A 14,246-nucleotide genomic window follows, 5' to 3' on the forward strand; every position below is an offset into this window, starting at 1 on the left:
ACCAAGCTGTAAGGGGTAAGGAAGCCTCTGCTCAAAGGTAGGGGGAAGGAGTACAGGCAGGTCAGGAATTTTACCACTGACTCCTAGCAGATACCTAAAGTTCTAACTGGTTTTAAATCAAAGATGCAAAATACCCAATGGATTTATGCATGTTTTTGGTTATCTCCAAATTAACCCTAACATATTTCTAATGGTAAAATGCACAATACTGAATTATATGTTTAAAACATATTGGTTTAAAATTGTGTCAACTTCTAAGATTCATGTTTCGTGACTTGAAATTCAACTCTGCTTACCCAGTTTTACATTCATCTGGGTTTCTAAGTCTTCTTCAAACTTCCCTACAGCTGGCTGCAAAGTTGCTAGGTTTGATAAATGTTTGACTTTCCAACACGGGCTTTGAGAAGGAGCATCTTCTTAATTTCAAATTTTGACCCTGTTATCTGGAACTCAACACCTTCCACAGCAGTATCTAAACACTATTTTTTCCTCTTAGCACTACATTGTAATACTATGATATGTTCAAATATTATCAACAATACAGCAAACTTGCTATATACTTGTAGCAATTCAGAGAGTTATTAACAAAAGAAATTGTACTATAATGCCATGTATATGCTTTAAGGCTTTTTTTTTTTTAATTGAGCAGCTGTTAATGGATTTGGGAATAGCATAGTTATGAGAGCTGAGAAGAAGCTGCTAATCATTCCTCTCTAGGGTGGCTGGGGAAATAAATTGTTACAAAACTGCAGTTAAAGACACCTTTAGGCACTGCAAGTGATTGGTTTTGTTGTTTTGGTGGGTTTTTTCCTTTTGATTGTTTTTCTTACAGGGAGCAGTGTCGTCTGGCCATTTAGGAAAAGAAGCTGGGAGGGCCAGGAGGGTCAGGCCCAGGGTGGGACAGACAGACCCATGGCCTGACCAACAGCAGAGGCTCACAGGAGCTGAACACGTGGCCAGAGCTGGTGCTGGTCACGGGGCCATTGGCAGTTCCAGACACAGAAGGTGATGAACCAGCTCCAGGGGCCACCCCTGGGCTCCTGGCAGCAGCAAAAGCAGGCAGGGCCAGAGACAGGGCTGGAGCTCAGGTCCAAAGGGTCCTTGCAGCAGATGGGCTACCTACAGTGGGTAGTCCAAGGACCAAGTGCAGGCAGAGGTGGAGCCCAGCATGGCCACAGCACAGCTCAGACCAGAACCAGCAGCACTGGGCTGACCCAAAAGGGTCCTGTGGGCAGGAGGTGGGTGAGAGCCCCAGGCGAGGCTCCCCAGGGAGGTTAAGAGTTCTCACTGCCCTCAGGCCCCTGACAATTTTATGGCTTTCATGACCCTTTTCCTCTTTGCCACTGCTGCTTTTGATTCTTGAAAACCTTGTTCTCTCCTTGAAATGTGACAGAAAAAGCAGAAGTGAAGAATTAAAAGCAGCTGTCCTATTTCAGGTGACACGTGACATCTTTTCCTTTCTCCCTATGACAGTCATGAAGGATTCTTCACTCAGCAGAGGTCTTTAAGGAGTATTTATAGAAAAGTCAGAATCCGATCCTTTAATCTCTACTAGGTCTCTAAAAAGAAAGACATTGAACACCTTTTTAACATTTTAAAATAGATAAATAGAATGATTTATAGATGCAGGTTTTCAAGCAAGAGACCTTTAACCTGAAATTAATATCCCAAAGACCTCTAAGATTCTATAGAATCTCTTTTATAAGCATGTAAAAATAGCAACACTGACTGAATAGATGAGATATCAGTGTGAATTTTCTCCTGCTGGTTGCAATTTTAAAGCCTTTATCAGATGGCAAACGAGTTCAGCATGGACACTTGTTGCAGATTTTGCTGTAGAGTAAGGTTTAGAAATGAATAAATAAACCAGTATAGCCCTTAACTGCTGTTTATTAAAAAAAAAGAAAAGCATTACTGAGTAATTTGCAAGTACTTGCCAAATAAACTGTGCACAAGATAAGAAAGCTGCAATACAGTTGCAATGATAAGTTATTTTTTATTTTACAAAAAGTAGCTGCCTTGAAGAGAAATTAAAATATCATTCCTTGCTTTTTAATCCTGTTTTTTTTTTTCTTTTTTTATCTTTTATTTTAAGGAATGAAAAAATCCTTAGCAAGACAGATACATTACATTTCTTCATTGTCACTCAGAACAATTTACAGCAAATATACACACAAATACTGAGGCCAAACACAGGCAATAAATTTTACATATTGCTATGAAAAGTTGCAAGATGCTGCTTGGCTTTCAAGGGCCTAGATGGCAGTGTAGTTCTTAGTGTAATTAGTCAATTTGATCTTCTCTGGGAAGATAATATTAACTGAGAGGTTTTCCCCATTGTTAGACTTCAGAAAAAAGTTCTTTTTCTTTCGCAGGAGATGACTATATTTGGCATTAGCAAGCCACATTTCACATTTTGAAAAAAAAACAATCCCAGTTGTACCCAAGACAACAAGACACGTAAGCAAGCCCAGCACAACAAAACATATCACCTGGCTTCTACTCAGTAAGGGATCTGCATTTTGAATGGTTTCTTTCACTGTTATTTTCAGGATTTCTTGTTGTTGATGCACTGATCTATGGTGAGCTTTTGAGGGTGGCTTGTAATTCTGCATATGCTTTGTCTCCATATTCATTCCAGAGAGGCTGGTGTTTTTGCTGGGATGTTTGCAGGTCACGCCAACAAATTCTGGTTTACAGATGCACTCGAACCCTCCCTGCGGATGCTCACTGCAAGTCCCTCCATTCTCACATGGGCCACTTGCACAGAAAGTGACACGGCTGCTGCAGAGCTTTCCTGTATAGCCATGGGGACAAGAACAGCTGAAACCCACACCAACATCTGTACATGTCCCTCCATTCTCACATGGGCTGGATTCGCAGTCGTCTCTATCTATTTCACAGAAGTTGCCAGCAAAACCAGAAGGGCACAGACAGGAAGCATGGGGTGCAAAACCATTGTCATCAATGCATGTTCCTCCATTCTGGCAGGGAGAACTAGGACCATAACAAACACAGAGACAAAATTGAAGTTTAAAGGAAGAAACTGTTAGGAAACACTATATATAATAAAAAGAGCTGGTTTTCTTTAGAAGACCCAATTCCAAATGCAAATGCACTGAAGTCAGTGAAGCTGAATAAAGAATGAGTTTGTTGAATAGCTTTGTCAATACAGATTATAGTATCTGCTGCTGACCCTTTGGGCAGGATTTGTACACCAGTATATAAATTCAACCCAATGAGCTGTGAAGGGATTTTAAATTATTTCAAACATTTATTCAAATGAAGATTCTCACTATTTTTATATGCTTGGAGCTATTTAGCTGAGCAACTATTTAGACAAGATATAAGCAGCCATGGCTGCTTCCTTTCTACTTGATTACTCCTAAAATCATCTATATATTGTATTGGCAGAGCAAAACAGTGCCATAGCAGCTAGGTGTAAAGCTGATTGGTTTTATTCTGCCCATCTGTGTTCCATTACACAAAAAATTTAGAAGCAAACAGATGCTTTCCTATAAACTCCTGTTCAGCCAAAATTTTTGATAGATACAATTATAATACCAAATATCAATGAGTGAATTTCAGCCTGGGCAAAGACAGCTGTAATGTACAAGCAGGACCCTAGGAAACCGAGTATTTCTACAAACTCTTTTAGCACTTCCCAAAGAGTAGCCTGATAATACGTTTTAGGTGACATGAATTAACTGAGAGATCTTTTCTATCTTTACAATGCAACTGTGCCTTACTGAAAGTGATGCCAAAAGATGAAGCCACTGACTGGCACAAATGTATCAGTTCAGGGGATCTATGCAAAGTGCACTTAGTCCTTTAGTTGTCCCTGCTGAATGACAAGGGTCCCTGAGTCCCAGGTTTGCAAATAAACCTCAAACCCTGAAACTTTCATGGCAGTTCATCACACATCAGCAAAGCTTTTAAAACTCACTTTGTAAAATATGAAAAATACTTGGCAAAGTTTAGAACAAGCCTCTTTGACAACAAAACTTTTCTGAATACTTATGTATCCCTGAAGACATATAGCATAGTACTATCTGATAGTTGAAAGTCCAAGCTGTTATTTAAGGTCCCCCACTTCCCGGGCAAAGTCCCAGGGGTAATGAAGATCACAGCTTCAGATGGAGACATTTCACATATGCAGCAGTCAGTAGCAACAGGCTGTTGTGGAATTCCATGATGGGACACAGAGATTTACAAGATCTGTTGATGTCTGGATGAGGTGACTGTGAAAGAGGTATAAGCTCCAGACTACCAATGGTCCCTGATCACTGGTCAGAACAAGGCTGGGCTAGTCACCACTGCTCTGGGACTACCTTTGGTAGAGAATGCTCCAAGCAGCTCTGGCTTCACTGGGGACTGAAACACCCGGCAGCCACCCATCAGGAGAGGCTGAACATTCTGGCACAGGAATCATCTGTTTGTTTTCTGCAGCTTCCACATTAACTGCTCTGTCCTCTAGTACTGCTCTTTAGATGTTGGCTGGGTAAAAAAGCACTAAAAGAACATATTGGAAATCTGGGAGCAGTATTTGACATAGACATTGATAACTTAGTGATAACGTGAGGTAAGGAATTTCAACATATTTAACCAGCCACTGTGTCTTTTTAAGCAAAATATGGAAATTGGAGTTATATAGTCCTTCAGTGGTTACAGCTGTCTTGGAGAACATAGCACCCTCCCTTACCTTTACAAGTCCCATGGAAAATTGAACAAGCTGATTTGGATATGAAAATTTGTAGAAGTTTGAACCTTCATGGCTGGGCTGAATCTCAGTACTTTTTAGGGAAATGGGAAGAAATTGTTGGAGAACATAAGTGTAAACCTTTTTCTGAATTTTTCAGAAATGTAAAATATTGAAATAGAAAACAGTTAAGGGGAAAAATGCAGAATTTTGAATTTTTTTCTTTATTTATTACTAACAGAGTTGTATTTGTCTAATTTAAATATGTTTAAATAAATAAAGCCTTAATATTAATTTCCTTGAATAAATCCTTAAACAGGAGTCTATAAGTCTTCAGGAAGATTCAATCATAAGCTAGATTTGAATACTCATAATTATCTGTCACTGAGCAAAAAGAGAACCAGAGAGTATCCATACAGAGCTAGAGATCAAGAAGGCAATCTCCTAAAAGAAAACTGTGATTTTAGGGTGATAGGTTTACCAGGTTTGTATCCACCATAACGACAGTCTGTATGTTTATGGGATCAGAATTTTGATGAGAAGTCTAGAAGACAGCAGATGCTTCTAGATTTGAACAGAAACCCAAATTCACATTTTCTGTAGCACTGAAAGGTCTTCCTTTTTCTCAAGCAGTCCTACTAGAGACTTTCCTGGAAGTTCTTTAGCCTGTGCCCATTGCCTCTTGGTCTTTCATTGAGCACCTTGTGAGAAGTCTGGCTCTGTCATCTTTGCTTCCCCCCATCAGGTGCTCATACACAATGGACAGGTTCCTCAGAGCCTGCTCTTCTCCAGACTAAACAACCCAGCTCTCAGTATCTCTTTATGGGAAAGATGCTCCTATTTATTCTTTAATCAAATCCATGGCACTTCACTGGACTCACTCCAGTATGGCTGTGTCCTTTTTATATTGGGTAGCCCAGAACTGGACCCAGCACTCCAGATGCGCCTCAGCAAGACTGAGCAGAGGGGAGGGATCACCTCTCAACCTACTGCTGTTCCTAATGTTCCATTTCTTTTAAAGAATAGAGAGCAATGGTCTCCCTGTTCTGGTGGAAATGAGACTGTCTACTTCAGTTAACTATTACAATAATCATATTGTTTTATGTTGTTTAAGAAAAAAAGACAGAATGGTAGGCTGGGTGTTTTCATGCAGACAGCTTCTGTGCTAACTACTGTTCTTATTGTGCTGTGTATAAATTATCCCTCACTAGAGGTGAGAACACAGGAAGTGACTCCCATCAAGTTTGTTTGTGAAAATCATGAGAAGGCATAAATTCGCCACAATAAAATATGCAAATTAGCATTTTTAGTACTCAGATTGTGCACAGAAAGCTACACTGATAATCTGTTAAGTCTTTAAAATATTAATAGATTAGATTTGTAAAGTTTGATAATATCAGCAACTATCAGAAGCATTGTGTATTTTAACACTCCCACTTATCAAAGAAGTCTGAATAATAGAAGTTTAGATTTTAAATGCATGTTAGAAATCAGTATTTACCCATTAATAATGCAGGGTCCTTTCTTGAGATGGCAGTTTTTTCCTGTGAATCCCTGGGCACACAGACAAATATATCCTCCATCACCAGTCTCTATACACGTTGAATTATTGGTGCAGGGCTTTGCTGAACATGGGTGAATATCTGTTTAAAAATACCCAACAGGGCTTGATTAATCTAATGAGAAAGAAATAGCAAATGGTATACAATACTTCAAATAAAATACGGCTTTGACAATACTTCATCCTGCATTTTATAAATTCTTATCTATCCCCCCTTTGTTAAAATGGAGTTCAGATTGTTCAAGTGTTGCAGCAATTTCAGCTCTTTCTAGCTCCTGCTTGCAAAATGTGTTTCAATTTCTCCATTCTATAAATAAGTAGTATTAGAAATAAAATATTAGTACGGGACAAAGAACTTCTACATAGATAGTCTAGCCATACTTTCCAATCTTGGCTTCTCCATGAGCAGAATTCTGATAAAGCAATCAGGAATGGGGAATTCTCCCTGCTCCCTGCCCATATCATCATGTGCTTATGAACAAATGTTTCATAAAAACAGAGATTAGCAATTTACAAAAAAAAATCTGTTAAAATTTCATCTTCTGGCTGGGCTACATTCAACCCTTATATAACTGTACCAGAACACAGAGCTGTATGACGTCTGGACTCAAAGTCACACATCTCATTTTCTTTGCAATTGCCCTGCTGAGCCACTTCCCACTCAAATGATTACTGAAATTTTAAAATAATTAAAACTAAATAAACAAACAAGTGCATATTTTAGCAAGCTACTGCAGCAGCTGCAGAGAAGTGCTGACTGGAAGGTATCTGATGCCTCACATATACATATACACACTTTCTAAGAAGATGAAAAGGGATTTAAGGGCATTTATATTTTACTTCCCACAGCACAACATGAAATTTAGATGATATCATGAGGTACTGCTCAATTTTAGCCACAGAAAACAACAGCCTTAGCTTTCAAATACAATCTTCCCTGGACAAAAATTCTATTTCCTAATGCATTAGTCTGTTCTCACTGCAAGACAACTTAGCATGCACTTTGAGTGAAAACTCCAATTTTCACAAGGACCAAAATAATCTTGAATGCTTTTGGAAGCAGTGTTGTTTGCCAGCTATTTTCACAGACTCTAAAGGCAGCTAATAAAGCGTGTACTTTGATGGAGGAAAAGACATGAACTTTGATGCAGGCACATGGAAACTCTCTGAAATATATATATATATATATATATATATATATATATGAATAGGTATGTATATATATGCATTACTGTCCCTAATTATGTCAGGCATTTAATTTTACAACACATCTTAAAAGGGTGTTGTATCAGGTTCTTTTAAAACATAATACATAAATAGTCTCAATTATCCCCTTTTCTCTATTTTATTTTACCTCTCATAAGGGCAACCACCAAGTGGTAACAGATGAAAATGCAAAACCAGGATGTTATATTTATGCATATGAGTGGCCTCAATCATATTACCCATAATTAATAGTTCCACCAAACTAAGCTCTCATGCTGCAGTGCATGAAGCAATCACTGAGTGTTTTCAGGAGGAAGATATGCTCAGTAATAGTTTGTCACAGGACAAGTTTAGCCCCTGCCTCATGCATTCATAGCACAGGCATTAGAGACTCACCTGTACTCTCTGATGAGTTTGCCAACATGTGGCCTTGGCAAAGCACTCTGGTGACAAGTAGGACAATTTACTCCCAGCTCACACTGCATGTTGTGTCTTTAGCCCAATTGAGGCCAGGATTCCAGCAGGAGGTCGTGGACCTGCTGACAGGACTGTGTAGGCACAGCCGGGGGTGACGGGCTGACAGATCTGATTTAGCAAGCTGGATCAAACACTCTGACTGGGCTCTCATTTTTCTCCTGGAAACAAATTGACTCAATTGATTTTCCCTTTGTTATGGTCAGTGTTTGATGTGGTTCCTGTACTGTGCAGTGTATATCAGCTGCAGAGGGAAACTCTGTGCTGTGCAGCCTGGTTCACACACTGGGTTTCAAGGCTGCATTTCCACAAGATGAAGATGCCATGGCATCATGGAGCCAGTTGGACAGGCTCCAATTGGTTAACCAGCAGTGTTAACACCAAGACCAAGTCACAGATATTTTCCTTCAAGTGCCTTGTCTGTCCATGTGACTGCAATAATAGTCACAAATGCTACCACTGATTCTGCCCTACATGTTCACAGTGGATCACACCCAACCCATAACACGCATGTCTCTAAATTACTAGGAAGGTCATTCTTGTCCTGAACTGAGAACCAGGCTGCCTGTATTAAAAACAGCTACACAATCAGAGGCATTAGCAAACCAGTTGGTGATCTACAATTACACCAGAAAGGAAGTTCCATGATTAAAGCCAAGGAGATCATACCCATATACTAACTTTTCCACAGAACAGAAGAGGTACCATCACCAGTCCAAATAATTTTTTTTCCTCCCATGCTTAGCAAGCAAATACACTGCTAAGACTATATCTCTGTTTTAGAAATATTTTTGTTTTTTATAGTGGCCAATGCACTTCAGATCCTTCCACAGTTTTCCATTCTAGGTTTTTCCTTACTGTTTCCTAACCGGATCAAGATTCATGTAATGATACCTGTAAATTAACTGCAGCTACCTGTAATGACTTTATACAGGCAGGAAACTGACACCAACTTTTGACAGATGATGATGGGATCAGGGGCTGAGCAATAATCCATTTGAGGTTTCAGTGGTTTATTGGGTCAGGATAACAATTTCTATCAACTTTCCAATAGCATGAAGATGAGGAGGAGCACCCTTCTCCTGATCCCTTATGGCAAACAATGCATTTAGAGTAGATAAACCCACTAAGAGAAAAGATTATCAACATAACATTGCTGCAGATGAAAAAATAGTTATCCCTTTGGCTGAAAATTCTTGGCAGCTTTTCATGGGAGTTTAATTCAAATCAGCAAAGAAGACTCTGAGATGACTCTGAGTGTTGAGAGAAAGAGTAGCTCCTGCACTTAAGCAAGGGATACCCTTTTTGGTATTACAGGACTGCTTTAATGAGTATGTGTTAAATTCATGTTTTTTTATAAAGATGTGGATTCAATTTTCAATGCATTCTTTTGCATTCTAAGTAGAAATTGCAAGAGGGAAACATTGCAAGGCTCAGAATTGCAAAGATATATCAATACTAAAGAATTCAGCTATACAATTAAAGCTTTTAGAAATAGCTGTGAAGATGCTACCTTTAAAAATGTGGAATTTTGCATTCACTGATAAGCAACAGAACTGAGCCTCCTAAGGTGGCAGAGGGGAGATTGTTTTGTGTAGCTTTAGAAATCTCTGACTATAGATCAGAGAAGGACTCATCCCTCCTCATTAACTGTAATGAGAATCTAGTTGTCTGTCTCAGGTACAAACGCATTTGTGAGATGTGCCCAGAACAACATCTGAGAGTTTAGAGTCATGTCTGCACCACAGATGTGACCACTGCTACCACAGCTCCTGCAAACACACCAGGAGTGACTTTAGGAAGACTCTCTCTGCTCATGTGTGCAGTCAGTGAGCACAGGCTGCAAAACCTGATGAGTAAATGAATACCTGAGAACCTTGGACTAAATTCCATGTCACTGCAAAGATGTGACCTACCTAAAACCTTCTGATTCTTTTAGTCATCTTGAAAATCTTGTGCAGTTTAATCTGTCATCTATCTCCACTTTGGCTATGTATTGGAGATCTCATGTATACTCTATAAATCATAAGCCATATAGCAACAAAAGCCTGAAAGGCATGAAGAGAAAACGAGGCCCTGGACACTTGTTCTCTCGCAGCTGCAGCTGTGTGGGCTGAGCAGTGCATGCTCCTGGATGCTCATCTGGTTTCCATCCCATAAGATCTCTCCGACTGAACTTTTGCCTGTGTCAGCCAAAATAAACCATCTCAACAAAGGCCAATTCTTCAGCTTGCTCATGCTAAGCCGGCTGATTCTGACTGGCAAAGGGTGAGAGAGTGCACACAGAGCTGTGCTTTTCCCTCAGACCTGAGGGGGAAATGGCAGTTTGTTCAGGAAGAGCTTTTTCTCAGTTATAGTAATGTTACTTCACTGAATAATCACTGGGTTAAGTAAAGGAAAAAATAAGCACAATGTTTTCCTTTCAAGAAGTACTAAGAAAATAGCATATACATATATATATATATATATATAATGTGCTACATAAATATTTAAAACTATTTAATATATACAAGATAACTTGTATTTTGATTAGATGGGCTTACATGACAAGAAGGGAGCAGTTGTTTGTTGGCCTTGTCCCTGATAATTACTGTTTAAAATATAATGAATTTACACTTGGCTCACATATATGCCCAATTACAAAAGAGACTGCATTGCTTCTGCCTAAATTATTATGGAAGTTCGAGGTTTATGTGCTGCTGCCCAGAACCTCCTCATTATCTGGAGCTAACATTCAACATTTTAAAATTAGTTCTCCAGAAGGATTTTGCGTGCCTCCAACACCAGATGGGGCTGCTTCCCCTCACTCAATCAAGGAGAGAAAAGGATGTGCAAACCTATGTCACAGAGGCTGCCAACCCAGCCCTCCTCGCAGATGCACTGCCAGGGCTTGGCACAGCTGCCGTGCAGGCACCCAGGGAAAGGAACACACTCGTTACACAGTGCACCCTGCCAGCCAGGCTGACACCTGAAAGAGATGAAAGACAAGACAAAAACAGAGTTTATTTTTAATAAACATAATTACCAGGATGCCCCCCTTTTTGGTTCACAAATGCACAATAAATAAACTTTTGCATACCAAATTGTACTATTTGAACAAAAGCATACCATCAGTGCTTCTGAGATACTAGAAGCCGTTTATGTGAAGAAAAAATTTCATTCAGCAAGAAAAAACCCCCAACTAATCAATGTAAATACTTCACACTGGAAAAAGTAAACTAAACAGGTACCTAAATATCCATGCTTTCCAGTTACTGTATCCTAATAGAGTGCTGTTTCATTACACTTCCATATTTTCAGAGACCAAACCATTTCAGTTTCTATATCTCTTGCCAGGACTACAAATTATTGAAGCTGACCACTCCTGTGCCTAATACCGCTGTCTGACAGGTCTTTTTACCTGCATTCACTGGGAAATTCACAGAATCCATTCTCTGGATGGCAGCCAGCTTTACAGTTCACGCCTGGAAGAAGAGATTTATAACATCAAACCAGAAAAATCAGCACAAAACCCCCCACATCATATCCTATACACTTTATGGATGTTCTGAAAGAACCCAGACTGCAAAATGTTCCTTTTCTTTTTTTCTTCAGAGACATTTTTGCATCGTAAAATTTTAAATTAACCTAACCTGGAACGTGTTATAGAATGCACCTCTAGGGCAAGTGAAATGACATACAGACCACAAAAAATCACAAAAGAATACAAAGTTACTTTAGCGCATGAAAAGTGTATGTAATATCCCTACACACCATTTTAAAGGGGTAATGTCAGAGCAGATTCACGGATGTTGTTTCATGACACGCCACTCCAAACGCATTGTTTCAGAACTACTTGAAACACAGAAGTACTTTCAGTCAGAAAAAAAAAAAATCCATTTCAAACTACTTACAATAAAAGTGCTGAATTAATTTCAACCCTACATCGGATGAAAATAACCATTTTCATTAAAACACGCATAAATAACGCAAGTTACGGCGAAGAGATCTCAGTCGCAGGTTTTGTTTGTTTGCTTGCTTAATCATTTGCACCAAGCATCCTCTGAAAGATCCCCGCTAGCCCCTGACACCCTGCGCCAGCGCCAGGAGAAACGCGCTCCGTCCGCTGCCGAGGAAAAGCTTCCCGAGGACACCGGCATCTCCGGCTGGAGCGAGGGCTGGGGATGCCTTTGCCGCCGAGGGACTCCGGGAGGGCTCCCCAAACTTTCCCAAGTCGCCTCCCCTTCCCGCGGGCCGAGGGAGCCGCTGTCCCGGCCTTACCTGGCGCTGCGGGGAGCACGAGGGGCAGCAGGCAGCAGCAGCCGAGGATGCCGGCGGCGCGCAGCGCCATGGCCGGGCCGGGGCCGCTCCGCTCCCCGCGGGGCTCGGCGGACGCGGGGCCGGCGAGGCGGCAGCCCCCGCCCGCAGCGCCGCGGGGCTGCGCCGGACGGGGCGGGAGCAGGGAGGGACGGAGGGCGGGGAGGGCTGCCCGCCTCCTCCCGCGGGCAGGGAGCTGCGCACCGGGCCGGGCAGACCCCGGCCGGCGCCGCCGGAGGGGAGCCGCGCACCTCCAGCAGCTCCAGCAGCTCCAGCAGCTCCAGCTGCTCCAGCACCTCCAACTACTCCAGCTGCTCCAACACCTCGAACTACTCCAGCACCTCCAGCACCTCCTACTCCTCCAGCTGCCCCAGCTGCTCCAGCAGCTCCAGCAGCTCAGCTCCTGCCGCAGGCGAAGGGAGGAATCCTGTAGGGGCGCGGGAGAAGGGAGGTCTGGGGCGAGGCGCGGGGTGGGGAGTGTGAAGCACGCCTCTGGTCTCCTTGGAACTTAGTGTGGCTGTCCGCAAAGACCTCATTTGGGGCTTGTCTTCAGAAGTCTAAAGAATTCTCAGTCATTCCCATCAGAGCTCCCACACTTTCAGGAAAGACTCAGCGAAGGCAGGGAAAGTATAACGCTGTTCGGTTTCTGAGGCTTGAGAATTCAAAAAGACCCCACCAAAACGCCCCTAAGTGTACCTTTAGCAGTCACGGGAAAAATCAAGGAAAAATCATTACTTTTACCACAACGCACTTTAAATTCAGCATTTTATTCTGTGACTGTACATTTCTTTTTTGTGTCTCTTTATTCTTCCTTTGTGCTGTCCCTTAAGGAAATAGACTGGTTATTTCTTATTCTCTGTGCTCCTTCTAGTTCATTGTTTTCTTTTAAAGAAGTTCTGCCTGGTTTTTAGGATTCCTGAGGGACCTGTTTTTTGCCTGCTGATGCAGTGCTTTCTTCCCTGAGACCTCATTTACTAATTTGCCTGCCTTTATGTGAAGCAACTAGAGATCTTAATACCATGGTGAGAAAACTACAATGGGCTAATTCAAGATTACCTGCTTGAAAATGTACCCTGGAAAACGCTCATTACCTTCAGATTGTCCATGTAGTGGTATTTCAAGACAGCGATGTCACGTAGGTTGAAAAAGTTTGCTGCCTTTTAGTTTTAACCGAGAATGGAGGAAGTGAATGAGAGAAAAAGGAAGGGTAGAAAATGAGGGCTGGGTTAAAAGAGAGTACTCAGGGAGTGAGAGGCAGACACTGCTTCTTCGAGATCCTCCAGAAGCTTTGGTGTCTGACATAAGCTATGCCCATCTGACTCCCTAGGCACAGATTGCATCCCTGCCTTTTCTACTTGTTTTGCTTTCCTTTCACTGAAACATTTACTGTTTTGAAAAGATTACCTCACAGCTTTTGCTGTAGCTCACCAGACCAAGCCTTGCTGGGGTATTGTCAGTGGCACCCTAGAGAATGTGGAGTGCTAATGATGACCGCTTAATCCTTTACTCTGCCCTTCTGTGAGCCTGTGCTTCTGTAGGGTAAATATTAGCAGCTCTTTGTTCGCTTTGCTTTTATTCTTAGTTATTTGTTCACTCTCAGGTTGTGGTAGGTCCAAGCTTGCTTATTCTTCCCCTGCTTACTGATGTAGAAGCCCCACTATTTTACACCTTTTTTTTTTTGCATTTTTGGACCAAGAGATAACCTGGGTAGTTAAAAGGGTTCCAAGCATTCTGTGATTTCTGTGATATTCCAGTATTACCGCGAACAACTAGTAAAGTAAGGCTTTCATCTTTCTGCCTTCTATCCTAGAAATTTCTCCTTGTATTCTTTCTTCAGCCCTTAAGAGTAAAGAATCTGTAGAGTAGGTTTTATTCCTACACTCATCAATGTCAAATTGTCTTCTCTAATTTGCATTGTAAATAGAGGCTCTGACATCTGATGACACATTTCTTCTATTTTCTGAGATAACTACTGAATACCTGCTGTATTGTTCAAAACTGACATCTTGC

At 41.3% G+C, this 14,246-nt stretch overlaps 1 protein-coding gene across 1 annotated transcript; it reads right to left on the minus strand.

Moving 5' to 3' along the window:
- Nucleotides 1-1,872: 1,872 nt before the first annotated feature.
- DLK1 (delta like non-canonical Notch ligand 1) lies at nucleotides 1,873-12,655 on the minus strand. The gene is made up of 5 exons (XM_064423347.1): nucleotides 12,201-12,655; nucleotides 11,341-11,404; nucleotides 10,778-10,908; nucleotides 6,201-6,342; nucleotides 1,873-2,997 (listed from the first exon to the last, which is right to left on the minus strand). Exons 1-5 carry the CDS (start codon nucleotides 12,268-12,270, stop codon nucleotides 2,256-2,258), a joined length of 1,149 nt encoding a protein of 382 aa, XP_064279417.1. The 5' UTR covers nucleotides 12,271-12,655; the 3' UTR covers nucleotides 1,873-2,255.
- Between the last annotated feature and the right edge of the window lie 1,591 nt (nucleotides 12,656-14,246).

This window comes from Passer domesticus, chromosome 6 (assembly GCF_036417665.1).
Source record: "Passer domesticus isolate bPasDom1 chromosome 6, bPasDom1.hap1, whole genome shotgun sequence".
Lineage (NCBI taxonomy): Eukaryota > Metazoa > Chordata > Aves > Passeriformes > Passeridae > Passer > Passer domesticus.